A 26995-nucleotide genomic window follows, 5' to 3' on the forward strand; every position below is an offset into this window, starting at 1 on the left:
GCGCGCTGGGGCCGCGGGAGGCCGAGAGGGAGGGGAGGAGCGGAGTGAGGAGGGGCCGAGGGAGAGAGGGTGGCCGAGCCGCTGTCGGGCGGGCCGTGTCAGCCCATGGGCCTGAGCAGCGGGCCCAGACACGGCCTGCTGCCTCGAGCCAGGCCAGCCCAGGCCTGCATGTCACCGGGCCGTGCCGTGCTCGTGTCGAACTAAAAATACGTGCTTCATGCTGTACCGTCGTGCCTCGGACTACGTGAACATTTATAGATGGCGCGCCCACGTACGCCTGGGATGAGTCCTTGCCTCCTAGGTGCCCGCACGGGCACGGCGCGTGCCGCGTGCGGCAAGGGAGGGAACGGGGCACCGAACCAAAAAGAGAGCGCACCGCGCACGGCACCGCTCTGCAGTCTCCACGGCCACGAGAGACCTCTCCCTCGCCGACGGCGCAGCGCGTGCCACGTCTGCCATTGGAAATTCCCAAATCGCCCATAAAAATGGGGGAAACGAATGGGTCCTTCCGTCGCACAAACGCCGCAGCCTGGAAAAAAAAACGCCCCCTTTCAGATTGCGATTGCCGATCGTTCCGCGGATTGCGATCGCCATGGCCGTCATGGGCTGGTCCGACCTCCCGTCCGAGCTCCTCACCGACATCGCCGGTGGGATCACGGAGCTCGCCGACATCGCTCGGTTCCGCTCCGTCTGCTCGTCCTGGCGATCGGCGGCGCGGGACGCCGCGGCCGCCCCGCCGCCGCAGCCGCCGTGGCTTCTCCTCCCGTCGTCCCCGTCCCGGCTCTTCTTCTGCCCCCGGGAGGACCGAATCTACCCGAACATCCGCCTGCCCCGCCCCGCCGCGGAGACGCACCACCGCCGCCGCCGCCTCTACGCGTCCCCGCATGGGTGGACCCTCGCCTATGACCCGACAGATCTGGCTGCTTCCCTCGTCCACCCCTTCACCGGCGCGACCCGCCCGCTCCCGCCGCTCCCGGCCTTCTTCAAGGAGACCGACGACCTGGCCTGGGACTGGTCTCCGCACGGCGTCATGGCGTCCTGCGGCGAGGGCCTCCTATTCTGCGCCGCCGATCCGACGACAGCCGCCTCCTGGGCCCCGATCCCCGCGCTGGCCGATTGCAACGCCAGCAGCATCAACTACGCCGGCGGCCAGTTCTTCGTCTTCGAGGAGGACGTCTGCCGCACCACCATCGTCGACGCGGTCACCCTTGCCGTCGCCGCCGTGATCCCGGCCCCCGCCGTCGAGCTCCCCACCGAGGCGCGCGTCGCGGTCGCCGGCGACGAGCTCTTCCTCCTCGTCAAGTCCAAGTGGATGTGCCTCTTCGGCGACGACGTCGACTTCTCGAAGGCCTTCCACGTCAACCACCGCGGCGTCAATCCGGCCTGGCAGGAGATCACAGGCATCGGCGACCGTGCGCTGTTCGTGGATTCCCTCCACGGGTTCGCGGTGCCAACGGCGGGGTTCGGCAATCTTGAGAGCAACACAATCTATTCAGTGAGCAGCAAGGACGTGGACAACAGGTGTCCCACCACGGTGAACTACAGCGTGTCGGCATTTAGCCTGGAGAGCCGTATCTCCAAGAAACTTGTGTGCCTGCTCAATGGCCGGGAGATGGCGAAGCGTGGCGAGAAGCCATCGTGGATCGTACCGAGCTTGGATCAGGTCTGAGTCTGCAGAGCTTGGAGATCATCATTATTGTTCAATCAGTGTTGATATATGGCTCTAGGTAATTTATTAGGTATCCTTGCAGTTGCTATAGTTATTTGAAGTTCGAACCAGCAACAATCCCCTTCAATATATAAGTTCACTCCTGTAAATTCTTAATTCTGTCGATTACATAGATTGGTTAAAGTTCTATTGATCAATCACGCAGTCCCAATATATGCGAGTCATATTTGTTGGAAAATTTCCATCAAATTCGGTATCCTCTGTTAATGTTCAAGTTTAATAAATGATTGCATGTTCTTTTCATTTCAATATTTAAGTTGAGAAATTTGATTGTATCCAGTATTGTGATTTTGGTGAAGCTTTGCGGTTTGGTACCCGGCAATGACAGGGCACTCCGGGGAGGAAAATTCTCTGAAAAGGATGTGCCAGTACTCCGGGGTTAGGAGATGGACATGGATCGGATAAAGGAAAGGATGAATGGATGACAGGGAGATGATGCATGGGCGGCAGGGAATAGAATGATACTGGTTGGCTGGTTGATTGTGTGCGACCAATTATCCAATTCTTTTCATCATTTCCTCGAGAAACTGAAGAGAAGCATGACCGGTTATATAACTGAGGGTCTGACTCAACGATGATACCAACAGCTGGAGATGTTGAAGTTATCGAGTTGTGTTGTATAAAATGAGGATGGTTTTACTTTGATTTTGCAGATGTCTTAAGCAAAGCGTTTTGTGCTTTTTTTTTCTTTTTAATTAAAGAAGAAAATCAACCAGATAGTAGCAAACCCTGTTCGCTTGATCTTATCAGCTATGATATAATGTTTTTCTCTCACAATAAAACAGCATCAGCCGACTTATAAGCCACATAAACGATCAAGCGAACAGGGTGAAGGAAGGTGATGGCTACACTGGAGTTTTGGGGCCATTCCAAAGCACAGGTGAACATATGCCAAGCCAAAGACATATATATGGTCTTGGCCCTTGGGGGCACAGGTGTGTTCTATGGTGGGGACTAAGGGGACTGGGAGTCCAATATATAATTGCACCTTTCACCACTGCCGCTGAAGTATCTTTCAGACGCAGATTCAGTAACTTTGCTCTAGGATAATCTGCAACTTAGCTCTTGAAATTCACAGATTCGGGAACTTTGCTCTTGGAAAATCTCCAACTTTGCTCTTGGAATTGGAAGTCACGACGTAACTTACCCTCCATCTCCAGCGTACAATTCGGCATCAACGGCTCACACTGTTCGTGGGGAGTGCAGCTTGACGGTAGTCAGCGTGGCGAACGCCTGGCCGACGCATTGCCACTCGTGGCGAGTATGGTACTTTTCCCGATTTCGCCGTAGGCTCGCAGCGGCGGAGACGACTGGTGGGCAACGTGGAGAGCGGGCGCAAGGCATCGTGCGCACAGTATGTCGGCAAGAACGAGCGTCGGGGTCGGGGTCAGCCGTCAGGGTCAGGGCACGACCGTCAGGGCGGGCACGGCCACCGACCGGGGGCCACGGGACCGTCGGGGCGGGAGCACGGCTTCGAGGCAGCGGTCCGTCGCGGCCTCGCGGGCGCTCGGGCAGATCGGAGGAAGGGAAAAGAAGAAAACCCAAGCGGATAAGGATGAAGGGAGAGGAGGAAAAAAAAGGAGAATGACATTAGGAATTTTATTCTTTTTTTTTACGTCAAGACGCTGTTTTGTCAAAACAGTTTTAGCTCAGAGCTGTTCGCGAAGCTTAAGGGAAAAAACTGTTCTATGGATGTGTTGTAAACGGGTCTACGTTTCATTCATTCTCAGTTGTTTTTTCCTCTGTCTTTCAATTAAAATATATAAAAAAGAATGTTGTGTGCAAGGAAAATAGCCTTCAGCAACCAAAACATAGTTAAGACCCCATACTCAACAAATAGATCTCAGCTGTTGCACTTTAATAGTGGCTAATGGCTCGCTTGGCTGAATTTGGCTGAAAAACACCGTTCCGGCTGAATTGTTGTGAGAAAAAAAACACGATTTCGACTAAAAAAAAGAAGCCGAACAAGCCGACTTTTAAGGTCAGCCGGACAGGGCCAATATAGTGACCTAGCTACCATAGCTATTGTTTCTTAAAAAAGCAGAAACAAAGTCACCATAGCTATTAAGGGCATGTTTGCATAGCTCATAACAACTGTTTTTTTTTGCCAAACACTTATTTCCAAAAACAGCTTCACTTCTCTCACAAAGACATAAGTTCGGGTGAAGCTGAAAAAAATAGTTTATCCTAGCTCTCTCTCCCTCATTTTTTTTCTCTCATTCATGCATGAAGCCATTGATGAAACTGTTTTGCCAAACACAACTCAGCTTCACCTAAAAAATTACTCACAAAGTTGTTTTCTAAAAAAACAAAAGCTAGAGCTGTGGCAAACAGGGCCTAAACTGTTCCCTACTAATCCATGCCTCGTGCCGTCATCCAAAATAAAGATGACAAATAACCTCAAATCTACATATTTCAGATGTGGCTATTGGTATTTCTTCATATTAAATAAATAGTCTTAAGTTGTACTCAAATGCTATGAATATATGAATGATGCTCAATTATATATTCTATAATTACAACTATGTGGTACTCCCTCCGTGCCTAAAAGAATACAATTCTAGCACAGTGTCACGTTTTAGTACCTTAAGTTTGACCAATTATAGATACAAAATTATCCATGTTTATGGTACTAAATAAATACCATCAGATTAATTACGAAATATATTTTCATAATAAATTAATTTAAAGATATAACTGTGAATATTATTCACTAAAAACTTGGTTACATGTGAATCACTTTTCGTGTCACGCAACCTATAATTGCATTCTTTCAGGACGGAGGTAGCATTATACATGTCAAATATTAGGTTAATGCTGTCACAAAATATTTTTTAACACCCATTCACATTTTGAATACCTAGGCTCAAAAGTCAAAATCTAGAGGCCGTCACTGTCTATAATGACTCAGGTTTGTGCTACAACAGTCGGCGTTCGGGCGGTGGCATGCATGGTCACTGGTCACAGCATGCTTATCAACAACTAGCTCTGTTTTTTTCGAGGGTCTATATAGCCACAGGCCTGCCCTATATTTTAGCCGAAATTGTTAGTACTACTAGTCAGACTTAGGGCGCGTGTAGTTGGCAAATTTTTTGCCTCTTTAGCACTTTCATTTGTATTTAACAATTAGTGTCTAATTATGGATTAATTAGGTTCGAAAGTTTCGTCACGCGATTTCTCATCCAACTGTACAATTAATTTTGTTTTCCGTCTATATTTAGTACTCCATGCATGTGCCGCAAGATTTGATGTGACACTTTAGGGTAAAATTTTTGAATCTAAACAGGGCCTTAAAAGATCTAAACTAAAAAGTTCAATATCGTTAAGTACTCCCGTCTTGAAACCATCTCTCCAATTGGCTGATGGTTTGGATTATATCGTTTTGAATATAGAATATTTTTGCTAGACACCTAAGGATGAAAACGGAACGGAAATATCCTGAACCGAACCGCATCGTTTTCTATATTTAATCCGATCGAATCCGTATTTTCTTGTCCGACTATACCGTTTTCGTTTTCGCATTTCAGATGTTTCGTATTTCAAATGTAAAAGTAGAAAACAGTTTAGACATTTTTCGACCGTTTTCTATTTTTCTACTTTTAACTTGAAATATTCCGAATTGAAAATTCGGTTTAAACCGAATTTGGCCAACTGCACAGGTCATACAGCCCAATTACAGGTTGTTCACCACGCAGCTGCGTTCTTTCTACTGGTGGCCAGCTGCCCTATATTATAGACGGTGCCCAGCCTCATCTCTCTTCACCTCACGAGATGGGGCTAAATGTCAGGAAAACCAGCAGCATCTACACGAAAAACCACCTGGGCCGTAGCCCATCAAGCTCATCGGTTTAACCCCCACTTGCAAAGTCAATCATTTGATAGTTTTTGCTTCAGCCGAATAAATCTTTGTTACTCAAAAGAAAAATCTGAATAAATCTTTAAAATAAAATACTACATCTATTCTAAAAGATTAATAAAATTATTCTGACTCAGTTCGAGTTAATGTTTCTATAATATGCACTTGTTAATTATTATATGCACTTGAACTTGATCATGTATGCACTTAGTCATGCACTTGGTCTACGAGTCGGTATTCCGTATTGAGTTTTCGTATATATCGACCGTGTTCGACATAAATCCGCTCGAATTGGTTCGTTTTCGAAATTCTCGATAATTCGTAAGTTCGCGTTCGTTTTCGTGTCCGGTTTTACCGTTTTCGCTTTCGTTTTCGTATTTCAAATGTAAAAGTAGAAAACAATTTAGGAGTTTTTTTTTTACCGTTTCCGACCGTTTTCATCATTATAGACACCTCGGATTTAAATTGTCAATGAGCAAGTGAGAATTGAGGATGACATACCATCCAAGTTCAGGTAACACTCAAGACCTCGCTAATAAAAGAAAGACTACCGCACAAGGGAACAGAGCCAAATTAAAAGCTCTCCTCCAGAAGCTAACTATCGATCACCACCAGTATATCTAACTTCCAGGTTTCTAGCTTCAAGACTGGTCCTCCGAGTCATCAAGAAGTTGTATTACATGAGCCTGTTCGCTGGTTGGTTTCAGAGTTGATAACCCCGACTAATACTGGTTTGTTGTAAGAGAAAAATACTATTAGCTACCTGATAAGTTCTGGCTGAAACCAACAAACAAACAAGCTGCATGTATTATTTAGGACTTCAGGCCTAGGTTGTTCAGGCTGCAGAATACATGGAATAGTGTTATGTAGCCCAGGAGGCACCGAACCCGTTGGGCTAGTTCTGTAGCCACATAACAGTGCCCGCAGGCTTCAGGCTGCGTCGTTCCTACCTTTCTGCTTTCTCGCATTGCCATCCCCAATTCGCCAGACATGGAATGCGCCCATGTATGATGTCCTTTTTAACGTCCTATTCGCTTCGCTGATAAGGCATGGGTGAAAGCACTGTTGGTTGATTTGTTGTGAACGAAAAATATTATTCGTTGGTTGAAAAAGTACAGCTTATAAGCCAAACGAACAGGACGATAGTAATTAACAGTAAAGGTATGGTCATGGTCACAGACGAAGCTACGCCGCCCACGTAAACTCTGTGCACTGCATGTACGAGGGACGAAGCTAGATTCATGCACAACTGCCTAGATGTCCGACATCATGTAAGTTCTATAATAATCAGTTCATTAAACAGGCAAACAAACTTGGGACTAATTCTTGTGCTGTGGTGCAGCATCTCGTTACAAAGATGAGAGGCTAAGGTGGATTTGTTCAGATAATTCCTTCAGTACCCATTAGTAGTACAAATCAACAAACACGACACTGCAAATTAAACCAGGCAAACCAGTACTACAAACTACTAGCTAGGATCACAAGCAACATAATTAAGAAGATCAACTGCGCTGCCGTCCTATGCAACTTCAACTTGGAGGCAGAGGCAGAGCCACTGACACTGACAGTAAGGAACATTTCAGCAACTAGTCAGACGAGATCTCTTCATCGGTACAGGCGGCCCATGTACGCTGGCGTCCAGTAGTCCATGGCAGTGCCGTCCCGGTAGACTTCAGGGGTCCACGAGACAGGGACCAAGCAGAGCCCTCTGTCCCTCAGGTCGTGCTCTGCCTCATCTCCCTTGCTCGTCTCTGCTGCAGCAACATGATCTCCGCATGGAAGGTGGTTACCCAGATACAAGCGGCAACAGCTGGTGTGAGTGAGAATGATTCTGCAATCCTCTCGGATAACGACGGAGGCATCTGGAACCTCGATCTGTACCTTGCTCCTGCTCGAATTCGTGTACGGCTCGCTGAGTAACTGCACGGAGAAAGAAAAGCAGGAGGCCGTCAGATGCATGCGTGCGTTAGCCCCAACTGAATGAGAAAGAAAAAGCAGGAGGCCGCCTTGCGATTGCGACAGGCAACTATGCAAGCAGGCGCTGTCCTTTTCTCATGTCTTGGTGGTGCTGTGTGGTGTGGGACACGACGAGACGAGAACATTCTATGTTCTTCGGGGCCATGACTAGGAAGTCCACTTATGAAAAGGGGTCCAACTTGATCGTTTCCGTGGCTTATAAGTCAGCTGATGATGTTTTATTGTGAGAAAAAAACACTATATCATGACTAATAAGTATGATTGATACGATCAAGCGAACAGGGTGTAGGTCAATATCATATGTGGAACCAGCTATACACCGGTCGCTGAAATGATTCATTGTATCTCTGAAGATGCGTGGCTCGATCTGTGTGAGTGTACGTATATTGCCTAACTGTAGTACACTCTCTTTTTACTACTAATGCCAGGATGAGCATAGGGATATTTTACTTTCTGTGGACGCTTTTATAGTTAGGTCAAAATGAGCAGAGGCACGCAATGCAGGGGATTTGGGGGGAATGTACTTGTTTACCTGTACTTGTTCATGCAGAAACTTGATGTACTTGATCGTTTCAAACAGCACTGATGCTGTATCAGTCTGAAAAACAAGGTGCCATTCATAAGAAATGGTTTAACTGGGCATTTTTGGCAGCTATATTTCTCGCTCTGCCTGTGTAAAGCAATTTATTAAACAAATTATTAACCATATGCTAGTGTACCTTCCCAAATGGTGAAACGATCTGTTGCAATGCTGTTATCTTCTCTCCTATCTTCACTTTAGGCAGTTGTTGCTGCATTTTTTTTAAAGAAAACATTATTTCTTGACATGCGAATTGAAGTGGAAATGATTTACCAGAACCAATTCCACGGATAACTTTGGCATCTCATTTTTCATCTTCGTTGTTACCTTGGGAGGAGATGGTTTAGAGCCCTCTTGCTTAGACTTCTTCACGGTGCTCGTCCTTTCCTCGGACGCCCGCTTCTTTCGATCACTCGCCACTCCACTGCCACTGCTGCTGCTCCTTGCCTGAAAGGAACACATCGAAATACATTTTACAAGTTTATTAAACACACATGGTTGACGAACAACTGCCATATGCATCAACAAATTCATTGGCACTAGTAGTATGAATGACATGAATGTTCGTGTCTTACCGACACAATATCCGGCTCTTGTTTACTGCTTTCAGCGAGATTGCTGGATCTCAGGTATGGTTGTGCTGACGATGTCGATTCTGCGGTTGATCTGCTGTAGCCACCGAAAGAACTGAGATCCGGCAAGCTCCTCATGCCAAAAGGGCTAGTTTCCAATGCTCGACTCTCCTGGCAAATCTTGTCAAGTCCTCCTGTGCCTGAATAGTCCAAGCTAGCATGCATGCCAACACTAGCATTTGAACTCAGTTGCTGAAGAAAGGAAGCCATGGCCGGGGCCGCATCAAGTTCTTGCTGCTGGTTGCTGCCGCCTTCCTTCATCTGATGGTGGTCGGCGGCGTAGGTGTACCGTGGCGTGCAACCCACCATGTCCATCCCCTGGTGCATACCAGTAGAACTCCCGAAGAACAGCGGCGAGCCGGCGCTGACCTCGTACTTGACCGGTGCAACATCAGAGCCTGCCCCGAATCTTCCTGACAGCGCCTGCGCGGCCGCGTAGTGACCGGCGGGAACGTCCTCGAACATCTCCTGCGTCACGTTCTTCGACGCGAGCAGATCGAGGAAGTTCTCCTTGTAGCATGTGATGTTGCTTCTGAAAGCATATATAAACCGTCGTGTGTTATGTTAACCTACATGATTTTCACAGCAAAAAGAAACATGCGATAGCTAGATCGTCGTTGCTATAAGGTCATGCATGCGTATGTACTCACTGTTCGCCGTGCTGGCTCCATGCATGGCCGCCGTGCTCCCCAGCTGGTGGAAGGCGCATGCCGGGTGGCGACGAGCCGGCGTCGGTGGCGAAGGCCGAGCTGGCGCCGAGGAGCGCCGCCGTAGTCCCGGCGTAGGGGCTCCAGGAAGGGAAAGAAGACGCGGGCGACGAGGTCGTCTGCAAGGCCGCCGCATGCGCCGCCTGGTGATACTCCCACATGGTAGCCGGCGGCGGCGAAGTGGACGATGAGCTGCGCCTGTACACGGCCGACTCCTGCGCCTCTAGGTCGGTGGCCGATTCCTGCGGTTGGTGCTGGGGCATGAAATACTGGAGGAGGTGGAGGTGCACGGCGCCGCCTGCCTGCAGGTGCATCGCATGTGTCTACGGGTCGAAGGGTGTGCATGCGATGGGGCCGTGGACCAAAGCTGATCCGTGTGGGGGCCTATTTGTAGGGCGTCCATGGAATATTTTCCGGTGGGTTTTTTAGGATGATATGCTGCCGTCACCGTGATGCGAGCATGCGGCAAGACATCATTCAGAATTTTGGGGCCCTTTTCAGTTTTCAAATCAAATACGTATTTAACATGATGAAAAGGTGGAATATGTAACCATGCTTTATCGAAACAAATAAAGGTACAATGTTTTTTACTAAGAGGATAGTATAGCTAGTGATATGATGCTTCTGTGGCTTCTAATAATCAAGATTTTCTTTTGAAATCTCGACCCATTACTATTAGTAGAGGTGAGGCCAGGTCGCCATGGCCTACTTTGAAGCGGCACGCAGAGCACGTCATCGAAGCTTATAGTTGCATTTCACTGGCTCGGAGCGGGTTATTCGCCCCCGAGTAGTTCTGACGTTAGTCTCATCACAAGTATATTTCTTCATTCTTAGATGTAGTCTTTTTTTTCTTGATTTTTTAGATAAATATAAAAATCTGGCCTCTAGGTTATATATACCTAGCCAAAAATTACACAAGCTTTTTAGGCTCAAAGCCTCACAGCTGAGAAACATAAAACAACAAATTAAAAGAGCTTAAGAGCTAAAAAAGCTAGAAAGACTAAGCTTCTGAACTCTCTCCGTCCTTGCTTTCAACATGTTTTGTCCTTCGGGAACCTTTATTTGTTAGATATTGTTGGTCCTGACATCTTCGGTACGGGTGAGACGATCGCTCATCGTCGTTGCTGATTATACACTATGGCTGGAGGTAGAAGAAGAGAGAGAGAACAGAGCGCGCGCGCACACAGCACAAGCACCAACGTTGACCGGAGCTCTGCAGAGGAGATGATAAAACTGAACTCGCTCCCTTTACAGAGTTGCAGTGAGAAGTTACATATACAACTATACCCATCTAATCCTAGTACACAGACTTGTCAGGCTACCATGCTACTACAGAGACTAGATGTGACAGCAGAGCTGACTTTGGCGTGTGCCCTCGCTGTGGCTACAGTACGGTAGGGGAACCTTTCGACGTTTGCCCCTGTCGTAGCTACAGTACAGTAGCAGGGAGCTCTTTCGACACCTGTCCCTGCCGCGTGATGGGAGAGCAACATATTACTTTACAGATATGTCACGAGAAGGATATAAGGTTTTGTAGAAGCAGTGGAAGAGCACATCGACTTCCATTCATGAAGATCCCAGCACGGTCGTAAATGGCCAGCGTTGGAGAATTCGCGTTGGACAGAACAGAATAAGGCAAGTCTGCATTCTTCAGTTAGATGGCAGTCATAACTTAGCATCTTTGGAGGTGTTTGGTTTTTAGTCGTTCCTAAAATTTATATCACATCGAATATTTAGATATTAATAAGGAGCATTAAATATAGATTAATTACAAAACCAATTACATAGATGGAGGCTAATTTCTGAGATGAATTTTTTAAGTCTAATTAATCTGTCATTAGTACATATTTACTGTAGCACCAAGTTGTTAAATCATTGACTAATTAGGCTTAAAAGATTCGTCTCGCAAATTAGTCGCAAGTTATGCAATTAGTTTCGTAATTAGTCTATATTTAATACTCCATGCATGTGTCCAAACATTCGATATGTCCAAACATGAATTTTAGGATGCATGTGTATCCACTTCAATCCACACATGTTGAAGTGAAATGAAATAAAAATTAATTTAATTTCACTCTAATCCACTTTAATACACATGGATTAAGATGCATACGTACGCATAAAAAACCGAGCCTAAACGAAGCAACAGACATCGTAACTCAGCTTGAACCGTTAGAGAGCGAGGGAATATTCCTAGACAACAGTAATCAGTGCCACTACGCTTTATAGTCTTGCTGCTACTTGAGTGGGTCAGCATTCAGAAGCTTCAAAATCTCCGATCATGGACCCGCAGAAAACAAAACCTCTGTCGTTTACGCATAGTTCCTTACGCTGTCACTGCACTGCGTGCGCCACCTTGCCCTGCTCCTTTTAACTCGGCATCGGCAAGCATTGGAGCAGAGTTTGCAGTGCAGCGGAAAGGGCTCGCTCGCCTGTAGCTGTAGGGTTGGTAAGCGACGGTGGTGGCACTGGCAGTGGACGAGGAGGGCAGGGTTTCACGGCTGCAATCACTTGATCTCTGACTCCTTTGCGTCACATAAGGTGTGTCAATGCCAGGAAAGCATGGACCTGCAATCTGAACACAGATGAAAATCACCGGCGGGTCAGCTGCGGAAAGGGGAACAGGCAAACAGCATAATATTTTGTTGCCTTTACATACATAATCGAGGATACCCCATCTCTTGTGAAGCAAATGGTTTGGTCCTAAATACATGATCAATTGAGTACACTGTATATATTATGACCGCACATTAACACTCAATATAACAGAGCATGTGCTAACAGTACGGGATCAGCTTTTTTTTTTAATTAAAAAAAGCAGGAACGTAGGAGCATTCGATCAGATGCGAAAATTGATTAGCAAGCAGATGGTGTGGTGCCTAACTCTATCATTGAGTAATACACGGGCAACGTAAAAATGAAACATGTGACCTTATTACTAAAGTAGCACTCTGCATATTTCCACTGAAAAGAAACTGCAGAGCTTTCTTCTACAGCAAGGGAGGCCTGCTAATGTAGTGATATCATATTCAGGTTTCAAATAAAACTGTTACTTGAGACCTTTTTTTTGGACGCACAGGACTGTTACTTGAGACTGAAATCTGATAACATAATGCTGAGGCTGTACATACTTTTTCATCTAAGACTGAGCAGTCGGCTAGTGCGACTATTACCGAATAATGATACTCAAATTGAAACACAAACTGACCACTGGTATATTTCACCACCGGTTGGACTCTGGCACGTGGCCACGTAAAAGGGAATATAGTGGACTACAAGCTCAAAATGTGTCCCATCGAAAGCAGCATGCTTCAGATAGCCTTTCTTCAGATCAATGATTTCCTGGACCCCCACTAGATTGGGCGTACCCAGTGCAGAGAGCTCCCGCTCTGTGCGGGGTCTGGGGAAGGGTGTCAGTGGCAAGCCTTACCCTCGCCTGTGCAATGCGAGGAGACCGCGACTCGAACCCGAGACCTTCTGGTCACAGTGCAGAGACCCCCACTAGATTCTCGAAAAAAAAAATTGAGGACAGGCCAGGAATTTATTTATTTAGCAAAGGAACTTCAGTAGGAACCAGAATTGCTCATGACACTTGTCAGTATCAGAACATTTGGTCCGCGCTCAAATGGCAGAATGACCACTCTCATATGTTAAAATGCAGAAACGATACAGTACTTTATTTCAAGAATTTTAGAGTTGCAAGAGTGGTGGCTTCCCACCAAAATTAAGGCAACATCCACTTCGGGTATAAAATCCTTACAAAACTCATCACTGATCACCGCCCTGATCTAACCCATATATATTGGCACTTTTAACAATTGAAACAGAGGACGGGGAGGCGTGCGCCAATAATACTCAGTAATCTAATTGTCCTCTGGGGTCAGCTACCTGTATTTGGCTTTCTCCTCCACCTAAAGGAATGTTGTGAGAGGGACAATAGCAAAACTTTTCAACCTGCTCGTTTAGCAGGGGATAAACATAGGACCACATTGTGTTTACAATACCTCTAAGGTGTCTCCATTCATGGTGCAGGGGACCCATTCCGCACTCTGGGTAGTTTTCTGAGAAAAGCATGGTCATGAGAATTTTCCTTCCAAGGCTCAAAGTTAACAGCATCAAATGGTGATTGTGGGTGAGATGTCAACCTAAGTGGGCCAGAAAGGTTTTCAACTTGAATTTTGACAAGAGGCAGGAAGAATCACCCTCCCTACTCTATCCACATTTACAATATGGTTAAGACCATTAACAACTACTTCAGGTCCATCACGCCTGCTAATAAAGCTTCTCAAGTGGTAATATTATATGCGCATGAATGACTACATGAGGACCCAACCTTTAGGAAAGTTAGAGAGACAAAACAGGGATAGGCAGCATTAAGCACGCGCATCATATATTCTAAATAGAAGAGGGAAAGCGCATTAGGAGTATGCTCTGTGTACGGTGGTCTGGATGGCAGGCGGGTAAAGGAGTTCCTTTGTTTACTCCAAGTTGACTCTCACTGAAATGTGTCAACCACTAGAATAATATAAAAATAGAAGCTCGAAGGGGAAGGACAGACAGCTTGCTCACGCTCAATTTGAAAGATGTCATGCGTGAAGGTTGCCCACTAGTGACCCGAACAGGTTGGTGGACGGGGACAATGATAGGTGAAAATAACATGCACCAATGAGAATTGCTGGTCTGTGTTCATTTATGTGACAGGCTATGATATGGTTGTAGTTGTAGGTTAGTCTTGGACTCTTCTTGAGCCTTTTCTGTCGTGATATGGGGTAACTAAGTCAAAGGCATCGATAACTCTGCATGGGAAGATGATAGTCAAAATGCCAGTCCTGTCTCTTGAAATGTCATAGGGTGGATCTTGCCTTACAATGTGGTCTGAATATAAAATCAAACAGAAGATAGTGGCTTCAGCTTCATCACCAATTATCCCTCGAAGGTGAAATTGTACTATAGGACAAAATAGCAATGCATAATACAATGGAATTGCCAGCTCAATTTTGTCAACACAATCTAGCTATATGCCTAGAATGCTTTATAAGGATCAATCCCATTGGCAGCTGGTTTAAGCAGCTGTCAAGAGAAAACAAAAAAGTTACCTGGAGATAGCAGAATGCTACAGCCCAGCTTCTTGCACCTTCTTCAAATTGAAAGTATGTTAATTAGGCGAACGCTATAATCAGCATTTCCTAAGAATGGTTCCAGAAATGTTTAAAAGTTAAAGCTGAACAAGAATTAGATGATACTGGAAACATTAATCCAATCAACTGGGAGAAGCAGTTTTATTACCAGCTACATAGCAAATATAGTATTTTATTCAAGCTATAGGAACATTTAGTATGGGTAGGGAAAATAACGCTAAGACCTTTAATTCTATAATCAATGATGCAGCAGCAAAATAGAACCACTGGGATGATGCTCCAGTGAGAAAAATATTACAAGAAAGAATAATGTGGCAGAACCACCCAAATTATGCTGACCCATGTGTACCCGTCGTTGTTCTAAAGACCTCCGACTGCTGTACACAAAAGTCAGATAATCCGGTAGTCTATCGGGTGTCCTCGGAAACCCCGAACCATCCACATTTTACAACTCATATAGGATCAATAATGGAGTTACCACAACATTACACCATTGATACAAAAATTTCATACAACAGAGTTGCGGAAGACTTATAACATTAGTTTACAAAACATGTTTAAGTAAAACTTAACTTTAAATCCAAAAGGTGAATAGGACAGCGGAAGCAAATTAGAAGAAGCACATGGGGTAGAAGAGACATCCAAATCATGTCGAGCCCACAGACATGACCTTGATTAGCAGCACAAGCCAGAACCTGCAACAGGGGTTTAACAAACCCTAAGTACATGAGGGTACTCAACAAGACTTACCCGACTAAAAGAAAAGACTCCAAGGGTATGAAGGTTTAAGGGAAAGTCTGAAGCAAGGATAACTTTTGCAGAAAAACTTATTACGAGTGGATCCTTACTTTCAATGTTTTAGCTTCGTATTAAGTCATTATCGGTATCCAGTTTGCACCTGATCTAAACCAATCACTAATTAAGCATCTCATCTCTTTTCATCTCATTTCCTAACCATAAATCACCATGTTCCATTGATTAACTACGATGCAAAGCAGTGATCAAGTTTCTCACTATCCGGGAGAGACGGCGATTCGAATCGATGTACATCCAGCTGGAGTAAACCTTAACCAACACGACATATGCAGGTCCTGGACCTACATATATCAACCATTCCCTCGGATCCTCCAAAACATGAACGGGTTCGCGCCACCCGAGAGCACAGTACTCCACCGTCCTACCCTATTCCAGTAGGGTGGGTACACACTACTCTCGCCATCTCTCCACTCCTAGTGCACGATTGTCCTTTCGCATGATGGAATAGCCGAGGTACTCAGGCTTACCGAGGGCATGCAGTTAAGTACTTTCAATCTTGATCAACAAGTCTACAATCGGAACGGTCCTTAATCGACACAGGCAGAGCACTACATCAAGACTCCATTCTCAATGCAAGCTAACCCGCCCGGTCTCGATTTAAACATCATCATTATCATGGTATTTTCACAACCCGTTAGCAGAGCCGAGAAGAACAAAGATAAAATCTATTTCTCGCGAATGATGAAACCATCGCTCGACTTCTATCGGAGCCTAAGCATTACTAAGCATCGGAGGTTTCGACCTACACATGCTAGTGTGGTGACAAGGAAGATAGCTGAAACTTCAAGGTAATCATGCAGCAATTGGTATACAACCAATTCCTATATCACTTAATGCACATATTATAGGACTCGAATTATAATAACATTTGTAAACAACAAGGAAGGGTTGTATGCTCCGGGGCTTGCCTGCGGTAGTCGGGTAGTCAATCTCCTCAGAAGGACCACAGAAATCCGACCCGATTTCCACCGACTGGCAACTTCCTTCGGGGATTTGATCAACCACGAAATCCACGCTCTCGTTCACTACACAGAGATAATGATGCATGCTCAATAATGGTATGCTTGAGATGATGCATGACAATGCATTGGTGAAAACATAACAATATTAACTTGAGTACAATTTTCCTTCACGGTACAATTGCAAGTAATTGAGGTAAATTACTTTTAATTATTATTATCACCAAGTTGATTATGAACGCAACCAATAAACAATTAAATTTTCAAGGAACAACATAGGTGAAAGTGTCCCAAGGTCTACAATCAATTCCAAAACATACCCAAGCTATTTCCTGATTTATCCTAAGCATTTTGGTATTTATTTATTAATTGATTAAAGCATGGAAATTAAGTGAATAACTAAAAATTATCAAAACAGACAGTACCAAACTTTGTGTGAAGTCAGGTCTAAGCATGTAAAGCATACACAAAAAGTTTTATGATCAAAAGATCATTATTTTAGTCTACAAAAATTATACAAGGTCCATTTTATAATTAAAAGAGATAATTTTTAAGCATACAACTACTGATTTTCATCAATTTAATATTTTTCCTAGGTAGATAACACCATGAAGAGGCTACATAAAAGTTTTCATAATTTTATCAGCTCTAATTATTTAGTTATGAAGTTTACAAGATTCAGCACATTTATTCATTTTTAGAAAATATAAAAGGGCCAAAAATTCTTTTGCACATAGGCCCCGCCAGCCACTGTTGCTGACACGTGGGGCCGGGTCAAACCCGACCCACCCTGGCCTTGACCGTGGCCTGGCCGGCGGGTCAGCCGTGCAACTCGCCGGTGACGGCAAGGGCACCCACGTGACCTCCAAGACCAGGCGAACCTATCTAGGGGCTTAAACGGGAGGCTAGGGTTACGAAGAGGACTCGCCGGCGGCCATGGCGGCACGGCAGATCCTAGCACGGCGGCGCAGCGGCAGTCCGGCCGTAACAGCCCTATCTCGCCCTATCTAGCATTCCCTACAGCACAAAAGAGCTCACCCAATCTTGTTTGGCTGCTAAGGCGAGGCGAAGATGGAGCGGAGGTGTGTTGCCGTCGGTGATGGCGGACGTGGCGGCGTGAACCGAGGATGACGGTGACGTCTGGCGTGTCCTGCGTGGTAGAGGTAAAACGAGCGAGTATACCAAGATCTAGGCATCAAGGCGAAGCTAGCGCAACAAACAGGTGGTCCAATGGCTCACTGGAGTGGCCTGGCTACGACGAAGGTGCGTGTGGCAGCACCCTGGACGATGACAGAGAAGAAGACGGCCACGGGCGACTCTGGCCACGAGGCTCAACGCGAGTAGGTCAGGGAGAAACGCAAGGGTGAGGCAAAACTGAGGGAGCGAGCAATTGGATGGAGACGGAACGACAGCGACCAATTTTACCGGCAAGCAAGGCTCGACGACGGCGGCGGGAAGAAGGAAAAGAAGAAACGGCGACCGACGCTTAGCTTTTATAGGCGAGGGCGACGTCGCGACCTTGACAGCACCTTCGTGAGCTCGACATGCAGGCGTCCACGTGGGAAACGCCACGAAGGCACGGCCAAGTCGTGCACGGCGGTGACGCAGCAGCAGGCAGCTCGCCGAGGTTACTGTAGCAGCTTGAAGCCTGATCTTGTTTTGTCGATTTCTCCCAAATTCATGTAGGATCAGCTCCAAAAACGAAAGTTGTTCATCTTGATGTCCTCTCCAATATTGCTTAAAGAATCCTCCTCTAATTCTAGCTGGTTAGAGAGATCTACGGTGAAGAACATGGGTACCTCGAAACTGAACCACTAATCTTCAGTTAGGATTTGAAAAATAGTTAATTAGCTATTTTGGGTAATTAATTGGTGATTAACTACTTGTCAAACAATTCAACCAATAGCACAGTTGCAACGTACAAACCTCATACCAATCAATGAAACAAAGGTTGCCCAACTTTTATTTGTGAAAATTGATTTAATAAATTCTCCAAAATTGAATTCAAAGTTGAATTCCAAGACTTAACCAAACTTAGTTAAGTGCTGAACTTCAAAACTAAATTCAAACTTGGAGCTCAAATTTGAACATGTTTAATTTAGAAACATCATCAATTTTTGTTTCTATATTATAAATCACACTTTATTCTACAAAGTTTATTTTTAACAAAATTTTAATTGTTTAAACAAATTATTAGTTTATAAAATTATAAAGAACCTTAATCACTATTACTGCTAACATTTCATGGAACACATGAAACACATCATAAGCAACATATTCATGCTATAATTGAAACATGAAATGCATGTATGCCTTAATGTTTAATGGTTATGCATGATGCTGAACATGATCAAGTCTTTATTAAGTTCGTAACACCTAGGGTGTTACAAATAATAGCACAGCAAACATCAGTGTTCTTGGAGACCATGGGAATTACCAGATATCTACTTCAGTCATAACCTGATATTCTCTTTATAGAATCCATGTTTGAATTTCAGATTTGGCATAGTTGACATTGTTATCGTAGATTTCACTCTGCATAAGTTGTGTTGTTCTTCTACAGGTTTGCTACCTAATCTAGTTTGTACAAATGTTGAGTAAACATTAAACAAGGAAACATGTTGACGCCATAGAAAATATATTTAAGTCGGCAAAGAAAATAATGCAAAGCTTATAGAACTATATATAAAGCATATAATGCTGGTTGTGGTATGTAATGCTGACGGTTGTGCTATTGATCAATAGCAGTATTAAACAGTATACAGAAACATAGTAGACATCTATTGCTCTAAATCTTCCATGAATATGTATTGGAAATTACATCACTAGATCAGAAGAACTTTCTTAAATAAACGAGCAATGTTTGTAGAAACTTGTGATCAGCACTTTGTCTAATAAAAAGGCCAGATTGGCCATCATAACAAAAGAAGATAGCCCACCTACATTTGGGTACTAAATAAGGACTAGAACCAAAATTTATATCTTATATTAAACTAAAAGAACAAAGTACTAGTTTATAGTATACCAGGTTGGCTCAATAAGGATAAGATTACACACAAAATTGCAACCTTAGGATTCATTGAGTGATACAAAATTGAAGAAAACGTGTTAGGAAAGTAATAGATTTGCAAATGAGAAGACGGTCCTATCAACTGCAAAATAAATATAGCCTGATGTTTAGGTGAGTAGGTGACTCGAATGGGTCCTTGATATTTCTCAAGTCTCCATGATCTCATTTCAGGGCTTGGCAATTCAGGTTTAGGTAACAACCTGTCAACCTGTCAGTTATAAAGTATCTTATTAAGCCATTAAGCAAAAAAGGACGAAGAATGAATTACTGAAACAACTTTTGCATACAAATACAGAATTTATTTTGTATATCAAGACAAATATCTTATGGTAAAAAGATTAGGCTAACTAAGAAAGTACTCTTAATATAATCTTAAAAAAAAAAGAGATCTAGAGGTGATGCATAAAGCACCCCCAAGTATATTTGAGAAAGCTCCTGGTTCCTAAGATCCAACCCCCTAAGAAAATACAGCGCTCGAAAGGAAAATATGTTCCTGTAGTATAGATGTTAAATTCCTTATCCAGAATTAAATATGAACTCATCGCCAGCAAAAAGAATTGCAACTCCACCAGCCATTGCAAATGCAAGTAACCTACCTAGGACCACAAAAGCATAGTGACAGCACAGTCACGGGCGGTCGACAGGGGCCGTCCAAACTGCATCGGACTTCACCTCGGTCGCTGTTGGAATTGAGGCAAGGCACGGTGGGCTGACCAATGCGACGGGCATGGTTGAACCCGACCCGTTGACGCTCACGTTGTACCTGGGCGCCACACAGGATCACGACATCTCGGAGGACCCGATGGTTGAGGAGTTCGCAGCCTCGCCCGTCGGCAGTCAGATCGTCGCGTGGCCTTCCCTTGAGCACCTCCCGTCAACTTCGGCGACCTCCTAGCTTCCGGATGAGGCACCGGCGGTGGCGGCCCCCTAGCTGGAGGATGCGGTAGCCTCCTGTGTGCTGCGGACACCACCCCCATGCCCCATTCAGTGGGCAGTGGACTCGTCGAAGACACACACGGTCGATCTCACGGTGGATGGCCCTTCCAGTTCACCACCAGGGGTTACCCACCAAACTGTGGACAACGACGACTCTGCCAAACGACGCCTTGACAGCTTCATCAACAATGTCACACGTAAGAGGGACTCTCCGTTGATTCGTGAGCCTCCCAAACAGCCTCCTGCTAAGCCGGTACCGTCGTGGCGGAGCAGGCGGTTGGTGGCTCAGAGCCTCTCCCGAGTGCCAGCTTCCAAGCGATGTGAGGTGCTGATCATGTAGCGTATGGGGTACACCAGGGATCCATTTGCGCCATCCGCTTCGGAGTTGGAGGCCTTTGACAGGCTCTTCAACGGCAACCTGACTGCGTCCGAAGCCGAGGCGCTGGACGAGCTCTTCCCAGCCGTTGGAAAGGCACCGTCCAGGCAGCCGCGAAGACGCAAGGCCACCTAGGCCACAAAGTTGCGTCGATATTGGTTGTTTTCTTTTATGTAATATCGAATTATGAGGTCTTTTGCTAGGATGGTCCAGCTTCGGCTGTGTTAGGTCGACCTCCTTCGGTGCTCGATAGAAGCGCGTTGTATGTTTCTTTAAACTCTTTTCCTTAATACAATGATACGCAAATCTTTTACGTATTTGAGAAACAACACTTGAATCTGAAATAGAATAGTGGTTAATTAACAAAAAAGGAGAAACAGTAGTAGTTTGAAAGTGGGCCGTGGACAAATACAACTATCACTTGAAGAAGACTATAAGGGTATAAATCACAAACTGGCACAACACTTAGATGCCACGACATGCATCACACTGTCACTGTAAATCTGATTCCTATTTAAGGATAAGAATTAAACTGATGTCTCAGTTGATCCACATCTGGAAGCTGCAGACATTTAAATTTTTTTATCGTGCTAATTTATACGAGCAAAGTTAGCTTGAAAAATAAATTATACTGCATGAGCAAAGGAGGAACAGAAATACAGATTGGCAGGAACGGTGGGAAATCTGGACCGGTCATTTGGAATTGCAAAGTAAGAGCCACGTCTGAGTCTGGGTCTGTTAACGGATTAGTTGATCTAATGGGTAGATTTTACTTATACAATGGTGTTGTGGTAGATCACTAGATCAGTGTAGGGGAAGGAATGGATGCTGCTAAATATTGCGTGCCAAATCAAATCTGATCAGACTAGAAGCAGAGCAATTTGGTCAGACAAAGCCATTACGAGATTGCCTTACCAGTTACCACCACTCGGGACAGCAGCCGAGCCGCGGCCTCCCTGGCAGCGCACGACGCACGCGGGTCGTCGGGCGTCGCCCCCTCGTGTAGCCGTCGCAGCCGACGGGCGGAGTCCGTTTGAAGCAGGGTGGCATACTAGCATGCGGAATCCGTGGGTTCCGCGGAATGAAGCTCCCCGTCGATAGGCGGCGGACGCGGTGGCCGGGGGAATGTTGGTGGCTGGTGGGATCGGTTTTCGCGGGCGCGGGGCGTCGTGGTGCGATGCTTGGGGGTTGCCGGGTTGGGGAGTTGGACATAGAAGTTGGGACTATCTCGGGTGGGCAATCGCCAATCGGTATCAAGTCAACTTGCATGCGGGCTCGTTCGCGGCCGGCCGCTAACCTGCCTCGCTTGTCGCAAAGTTTATTAACGAACTTGCGGCTTGTCACAAAGCTGCGGATCTTACGGACAAGTGTTCCGCGGATACAACAAACTTGTATGCAAAACCCGCAAGATCATACAGTACAGTCCCTCATGCAATTTTAATGAGAACAATGTCGATGTCAAGCCATTGCCGTATGAGAACATAATGATTCGTTGGCCAGCCTATATAAGAAGCAAAAATTAGCCGCCGAAGCCTCCTGCTCCTTCTTCCCCTTGCCCCTCTCCTTAAGCAGCAGCAGACCCCCGTGGCCAAGGCGAAGAGAGCCGCCGCGCGCGCCCCCCGCCCACACACCCGAGAGAGCCAGCACACCGATCCGCGCCCAGTCGACGAGGTACACCGCTGCTCATCCTCGTTTTCCACAGATTGCTTCTGCTCTTCCCTGGCATGTGCTTGCTTGTACGCGGCTGCTTGCGCCTGGGCCTGCGTTCTCGGGTTAGTTCATAGCTGGGCGGCTGGGCCTGGGGATTTGATTGCTTCTGTCGCGGATTAGCGAGACTTGTATAGTGTAGGCGATTGATTTGTTTTGCTCATGTTTTTTTTGGTTGGGATGTAATGCCGCCTTCCTCTGGTGGAGCTATTGAGTTTGATTTCTGCATTCCAAGCTCTTCTCATTGAGGCGGCCTGTTTGTTCTGGAATGCTGGGGACGAATTCGTCGATGGGGATCATATTAATGGATTTGGGAAGGAACCGACTCTGTGCCATGGTGATTTTGCTGGTGTTGTTGCACTTAATGACAAGAGCAGAGGAGGGTGTTGCGGGTCTTGCGGGTTGTTGCGAGGCTTCTCGCTCGTCCAACGGGCTTAGAGGGTTGGAAGTCTTTGGGCCACGAAAAAATTGCAGCCGGTCCACGACAACCACGAAGCCAAGTTTTACAGGGCGAGCGGGCGGGTTACGTTAACAACCCGCCCCGCCTGCAACTTGAGTATCAAGTATCAACGGGGACGAGGAGTGAGAGTTTGGTTCAGTTTTCATCGGTGAGTAAACTTTCGTGTTAGATGGATGCAAGCGAAAGATAAACCAACGGCTTTCGGCATCGGTGTCATTGATGCGGTGTTCGATTTCCACCGACCGAACTTCAGCCGATCGTGCTAGTCTGCCGGTGCCGTCCCTCGCGCTGCCACCAGTGGCGGAGCCACAGGGTATGCCGGGTATGCACCGGCATACCCCGCAAAACCGGCGGCAAGTAGTATATATATACTATATAATATAGTGTATACGGTGTATTTATAAAAAAAGAAAAATGAAAAAGCATACCTGGACACCATCGCTTGATGATGGGAGGCCCATGTAACGCGGCCCACTCGGCAAGTGAACCCATACGGTATGCGCGCTCTGAGTCTCCGACTATGTACACGACGTTTCAGTTTCCTAATTTGAGTACGGAGCCACGGAGGAACACACCGCATGCGCCTGATGCCCTGACCGGGTGAGTCGAGTCGGTGCCGCCCTGGCCCCTGGTGCCTGCCGGCTGCCGCCCTCTGCCCTGCTCTGAATTGGAGGATCACCGTCTATTTCTCGCACATCTCGTCTGCAATATTTACGGTAATTTAATCTTTGCTCTTCAGGTTTTTATAGAAAATTATTGTTTAGCCTTTTGAATGATTCTCTAGTCACTTTCGTTGAGCGAGATATTTTTTTTTAAAGTTGATGAAAATGATATAGTGACATTCATGTCCCTTTGTAAACGTCGAATAAACCAGTGAGAAAAATAGCATTGTAAGTCTCTGGTACTCTTTTATGTCTATATTTGAACTATTTATATTGTATTTAGTGAATGGTCTGAATCTAATCCTTAAATTTATCGAATCATATTGTAAAATTTATAATTATTACCGAATTACTAAAATAAATTTACCGAATTATATATGAATATTTTTGAGCGACGTACCCTGACCTAAAATCCTAGATTCGCCGCTGGCTGCCACCAATCGCCATTGCTCGCTTCCGCGGCTGCCACCGTTTGTCGTTCTTGGCCACAACCCGCACCGTCCCTCGCGCACGCGACGAACCGCTGCTGTCACGCCGTTGCAGTGCAGCCTCGCTTGCCGGGCGCCACCGGTCGTTCGGTTCCTGCTGGCTACAGCGCCGCGCCGAGGCCGGGGACAGAGCCAGATGCTCGATTGGTGGCCGGCGGCGTGGGAAAGATTTTGTTATGTCAGACTCGATTCGCTTGCTTTTCAGAAATTAGTAGTAATATAATACCCAACGTGCAAATTGTTTTGGTTAGAGGTTTCTCTCTCTCTCTCTTTTAATCTTTTCTTCCCCTCTCATTTTCAGCTGCCATGAAATTCCAAATCTGTCCCTACCACCTATGGATGAAAGCGGGAACGGGAAATTCCCGTACCAACCGGCACCGAATACCGGAATTCCCGACCGGATATCATTTTCTCGGGAAAAAACGGATTCGGGAAGAAATTCGGGAAAATACGGCGAATCCGGGATCGAAATCGGTTAGGGTCTTTTTCCCGACCGATCTAGCGGATCCCGTATTTGTACAGGAAAACTCCCGCGGGAAATTCCCGTTTTTAAGGCCTCCCCCACGCCGTCGCCTCCAGCACCGTGCCCCCTGCCCTTGCTCGGTTGCTCCCACTCCCACTCCCACCTCGCCGCGCCGTGCCGCGCGATGCGGGCCCGCGTCGTCGTCTTCCCCGTCAAGGGCCGCGCCTGGTGCTTCGCCCTCCCGCGTGCCTCCGCCGCAGCGTCCACTGCCGATGGCGCCCTTCCGCCGCCGACGACTCTGAGGGATCTCTAGCGCGGCATCTCCTTCGGGGCCGCACGGCGCCGGAGAAGGCCGAGGCCGTCGTTGACTTTGTCGCTGACAAGGTGCCCGCCTCCCACCCCACAGCCACGCTCGCGCGGGTACCCGTGGCGTCGCCCGCATTTGGGTTTTCTGATGGATTGGTTTGGATTTGCAGATGAACAGGGCTTGGATCGGGTTCGGGAGCGCGCCGGAGGGGTCGATGAAGAGCCGGATCCATAGGTGAGTTCAAGGCTCGGCTGGGATTGATTTGGAGATGGCGAAATGATGCAGGGTCGTTGGGCTTATGCGCTGTCTGTTTTCTGTTTGTTGCAGCTTCGGGCTGAAGCTACTCTCCCGGGTGAGGACGTCGGAGGTGCTCCTGAAGTCCGTTACCAAGGACGTGAGCGCGCTCGAGATCGTGCATCCGGCGAGGTCAGTTGTGCTGATGTGATAATCTCTGCATTTCCACTTCTCTTGGCAGAAGCCCGTGTGTATTTAGTAGACATCTCTTCTTCTTCTTTTTGTTCTGTGTTGCTGTCAACCTGTCATTCTGTCAAGCACTCAAGCTGTGGTGTGGATATGTTGCTGTCATTCTGTGTTGCTTTCATCCGTATATGCATGGTTGCAATTATTGCGTCGAGCTAACTGTTTTAAGTGGTTACATGTATATCGATGTTCCCGTTTTTTTGTTATCGATTCCCGATCGTAATCGACATGTTCCCGATCGAAGTATTCCGTTCCCGATATCCCGTAATATCGAATTCGTTTTCCCGTCCGGCTTTCCCGTTCGCGCTACCGTTCCCGGTCATATAATGCAGGAGTGAGAATGGTTACGATGTTTTCCCGACCGTTCCCGACCGTTTTCAACCCTACTACCACCAACACAACGCTCGTTCTTTCCCGCTCCTATCAGCTATCGCTGGATTTGCTGCAGCCTTCAGCGGTGTAGCCTTCTACTGGACTCCGCTCGCGTCTGGCTGTCATTGCCTACGCACGCGCGCCGCTAACACCCCCAACGTGCGCTCGTAGAATAAGTGGGTCGCCCTCAATTAAAAAATCGTTTATTTTGCTCCTCTATCTATCTTTTGAAACCTTTCCGTCGACGGTTTTGACAACGGTTTAGCTAACGTGACGCCACATCAGTGTAAACTATGTTGATAGTTCTAAAAGATCAAATGGACTTTATAAAAATATATAAATACATATTTTTTCCAAAAAAAATCTAATTTTTTTCTTGAAGAGTTATGTAATTAAAAAACCCAAACTTGATTTTGTCTTAGAAAAAATCATACAAAAATTTATTTTAGGTTGAAAAATATGAAATAGTCTCGAACTTTTTATCTAAAATTAAGATATATCTTATAGTGTCTAGCTTGAAATTGTTTTGAATTTTATAAGGTATCCTTTTGTGTTTATTTGCTAGTATATGCTCTTATTATCTGATATAATTAGTCTATGTTGATTGTTGATGATATAAACTGCGTAGGATTTCAAATGATTTCGAGGGCAACACAAATGTCATGTGGCCTGCTTGGCACCAAACGATAGATATGGTTGCAGCCATTTCTTGTTTGGACAGGAAATGAACTCAAGCTACCCAGTTGACGTTGGCACAAACGTGACCTACTAGCTAGATACCACCATATCACAAAAGAAACATCCTTTATTGGACATAATATTTTTTTATGTCTTGTTTACAAACATGCAAATGAATTATTTGTGAGGTTTGAATTGTTAGCATAAAATTAATACATGAGAATAATATGTGTGGTTTTTGATCTATTCCACGTAGATACATGTTCGAGTATATATATCAATATAAGTGCCTATCGCATGGGTAATGCATCGTCTCTTGAAAAATCTTCCACAAAAACTTAAAACAAAGTGTTATACTAACCGTATAAATATGTGTGGCTTTTGATCTATTCCACGTAGATATATACCGTAAAATAAGATATCCACTTAAGTGTCTGTGGCAAGATTCACGATCAATAATATATAGAAATAGTTAAATCATAGGTATTATTATTACAAGCGATGGTGACTCTGAGTTAGTTACCTATCTATGTCCTCTACAATGTTTTTTTCATGGATGAATTTTCATTTGAAGACATCCTCTTTCCATCCAGGAATATGTG

At 45.8% G+C, this 26995-nt stretch overlaps 3 protein-coding genes and 1 long non-coding RNA gene across 5 annotated transcripts; 3 read left to right on the forward strand and 1 right to left on the reverse strand.

The window, feature by feature from the left end:
• The first annotated feature begins 494 nt into the window (after nt 1-494).
• On the forward strand, nt 495-2467 carry LOC136464089 (uncharacterized). 2 transcript variants are annotated; one of them, XM_066463048.1, is made up of 2 exons: nt 495-1727; nt 2010-2467. In XM_066463048.1, exon 1 carries the CDS (start codon nt 593-595, stop codon nt 1667-1669), a length of 1077 nt encoding a protein of 358 aa, XP_066319145.1. In that variant the 5' UTR covers nt 495-592; the 3' UTR covers nt 1670-1727; nt 2010-2467. The 2 variants fall into 2 exon arrangements, with proteins under 2 accessions (XP_066319145.1, XP_066319144.1); XM_066463047.1 differs by having other exon boundaries at nt 2029-2467.
• A 151-nt stretch (nt 2468-2618) lies between these two features.
• On the forward strand, nt 2619-3452 carry LOC136464091 (uncharacterized). The gene is made up of 2 exons (XR_010761140.1): nt 2619-2664; nt 2808-3452. It is a non-coding gene; the product is annotated as an uncharacterized lncRNA (long non-coding RNA).
• A 3646-nt stretch (nt 3453-7098) lies between these two features.
• On the reverse strand, nt 7099-9823 carry LOC136464092 (uncharacterized). The gene is made up of 6 exons (XM_066463049.1): nt 9425-9823; nt 8718-9306; nt 8470-8589; nt 8282-8353; nt 8095-8160; nt 7099-7505 (listed from the first exon to the last, which is right to left on the reverse strand). The coding sequence occupies exons 1-6, from the start codon at nt 9793-9795 to the stop codon at nt 7191-7193; spliced, it is 1533 nt and encodes a 510-aa protein (XP_066319146.1). The 5' UTR covers nt 9796-9823; the 3' UTR covers nt 7099-7190.
• Nucleotides 9824-24740: 14917 nt separating this feature from the next.
• LOC136464093 (uncharacterized) lies at nt 24741-25321 on the forward strand. The gene is given in 4 exon segments (XM_066463050.1): nt 24741-24885; nt 24888-24940; nt 25033-25097; nt 25191-25321. Coding segments are annotated over 4 exon segments (381 nt in total). The 3' UTR covers nt 25309-25321.
• The last annotated feature ends 1674 nt before the right edge of the window (nt 25322-26995 follow it).

This window comes from Miscanthus floridulus, chromosome 7 (genome assembly GCF_019320115.1).
Source record: "Miscanthus floridulus cultivar M001 chromosome 7, ASM1932011v1, whole genome shotgun sequence".
Classification (NCBI taxonomy): domain Eukaryota; kingdom Viridiplantae; phylum Streptophyta; class Magnoliopsida; order Poales; family Poaceae; genus Miscanthus; species Miscanthus floridulus.

Bases quoted from the DNA above. Each gene is read 5' to 3' on its own strand.
- LOC136464092 (XM_066463049.1), bottom strand. From the start codon at position 9,795: ATGCACCTGCAGGCAGGCGGCGCCGTGCACCTCCACCTCCTCCAGTAT. The intron at 8,590-8,717 runs GTAAGACACGAA...TGTTCCTTTCAG, and splicing joins AAGAGCCGGATATTGTGTCG to GCAAGGAGCAGCAGCAGTGG. The intron at 8,161-8,281 runs GTACACTAGCAT...CTTGTTTTTCAG, and splicing joins TCGTTTCACCATTTGGGAAG to ACTGATACAGCATCAGTGCT.
- LOC136464089 (XM_066463048.1), top strand. From the start codon at position 593: ATGGCCGTCATGGGCTGGTCCGACCTCCCGTCCGAGCTCCTCACCGAC.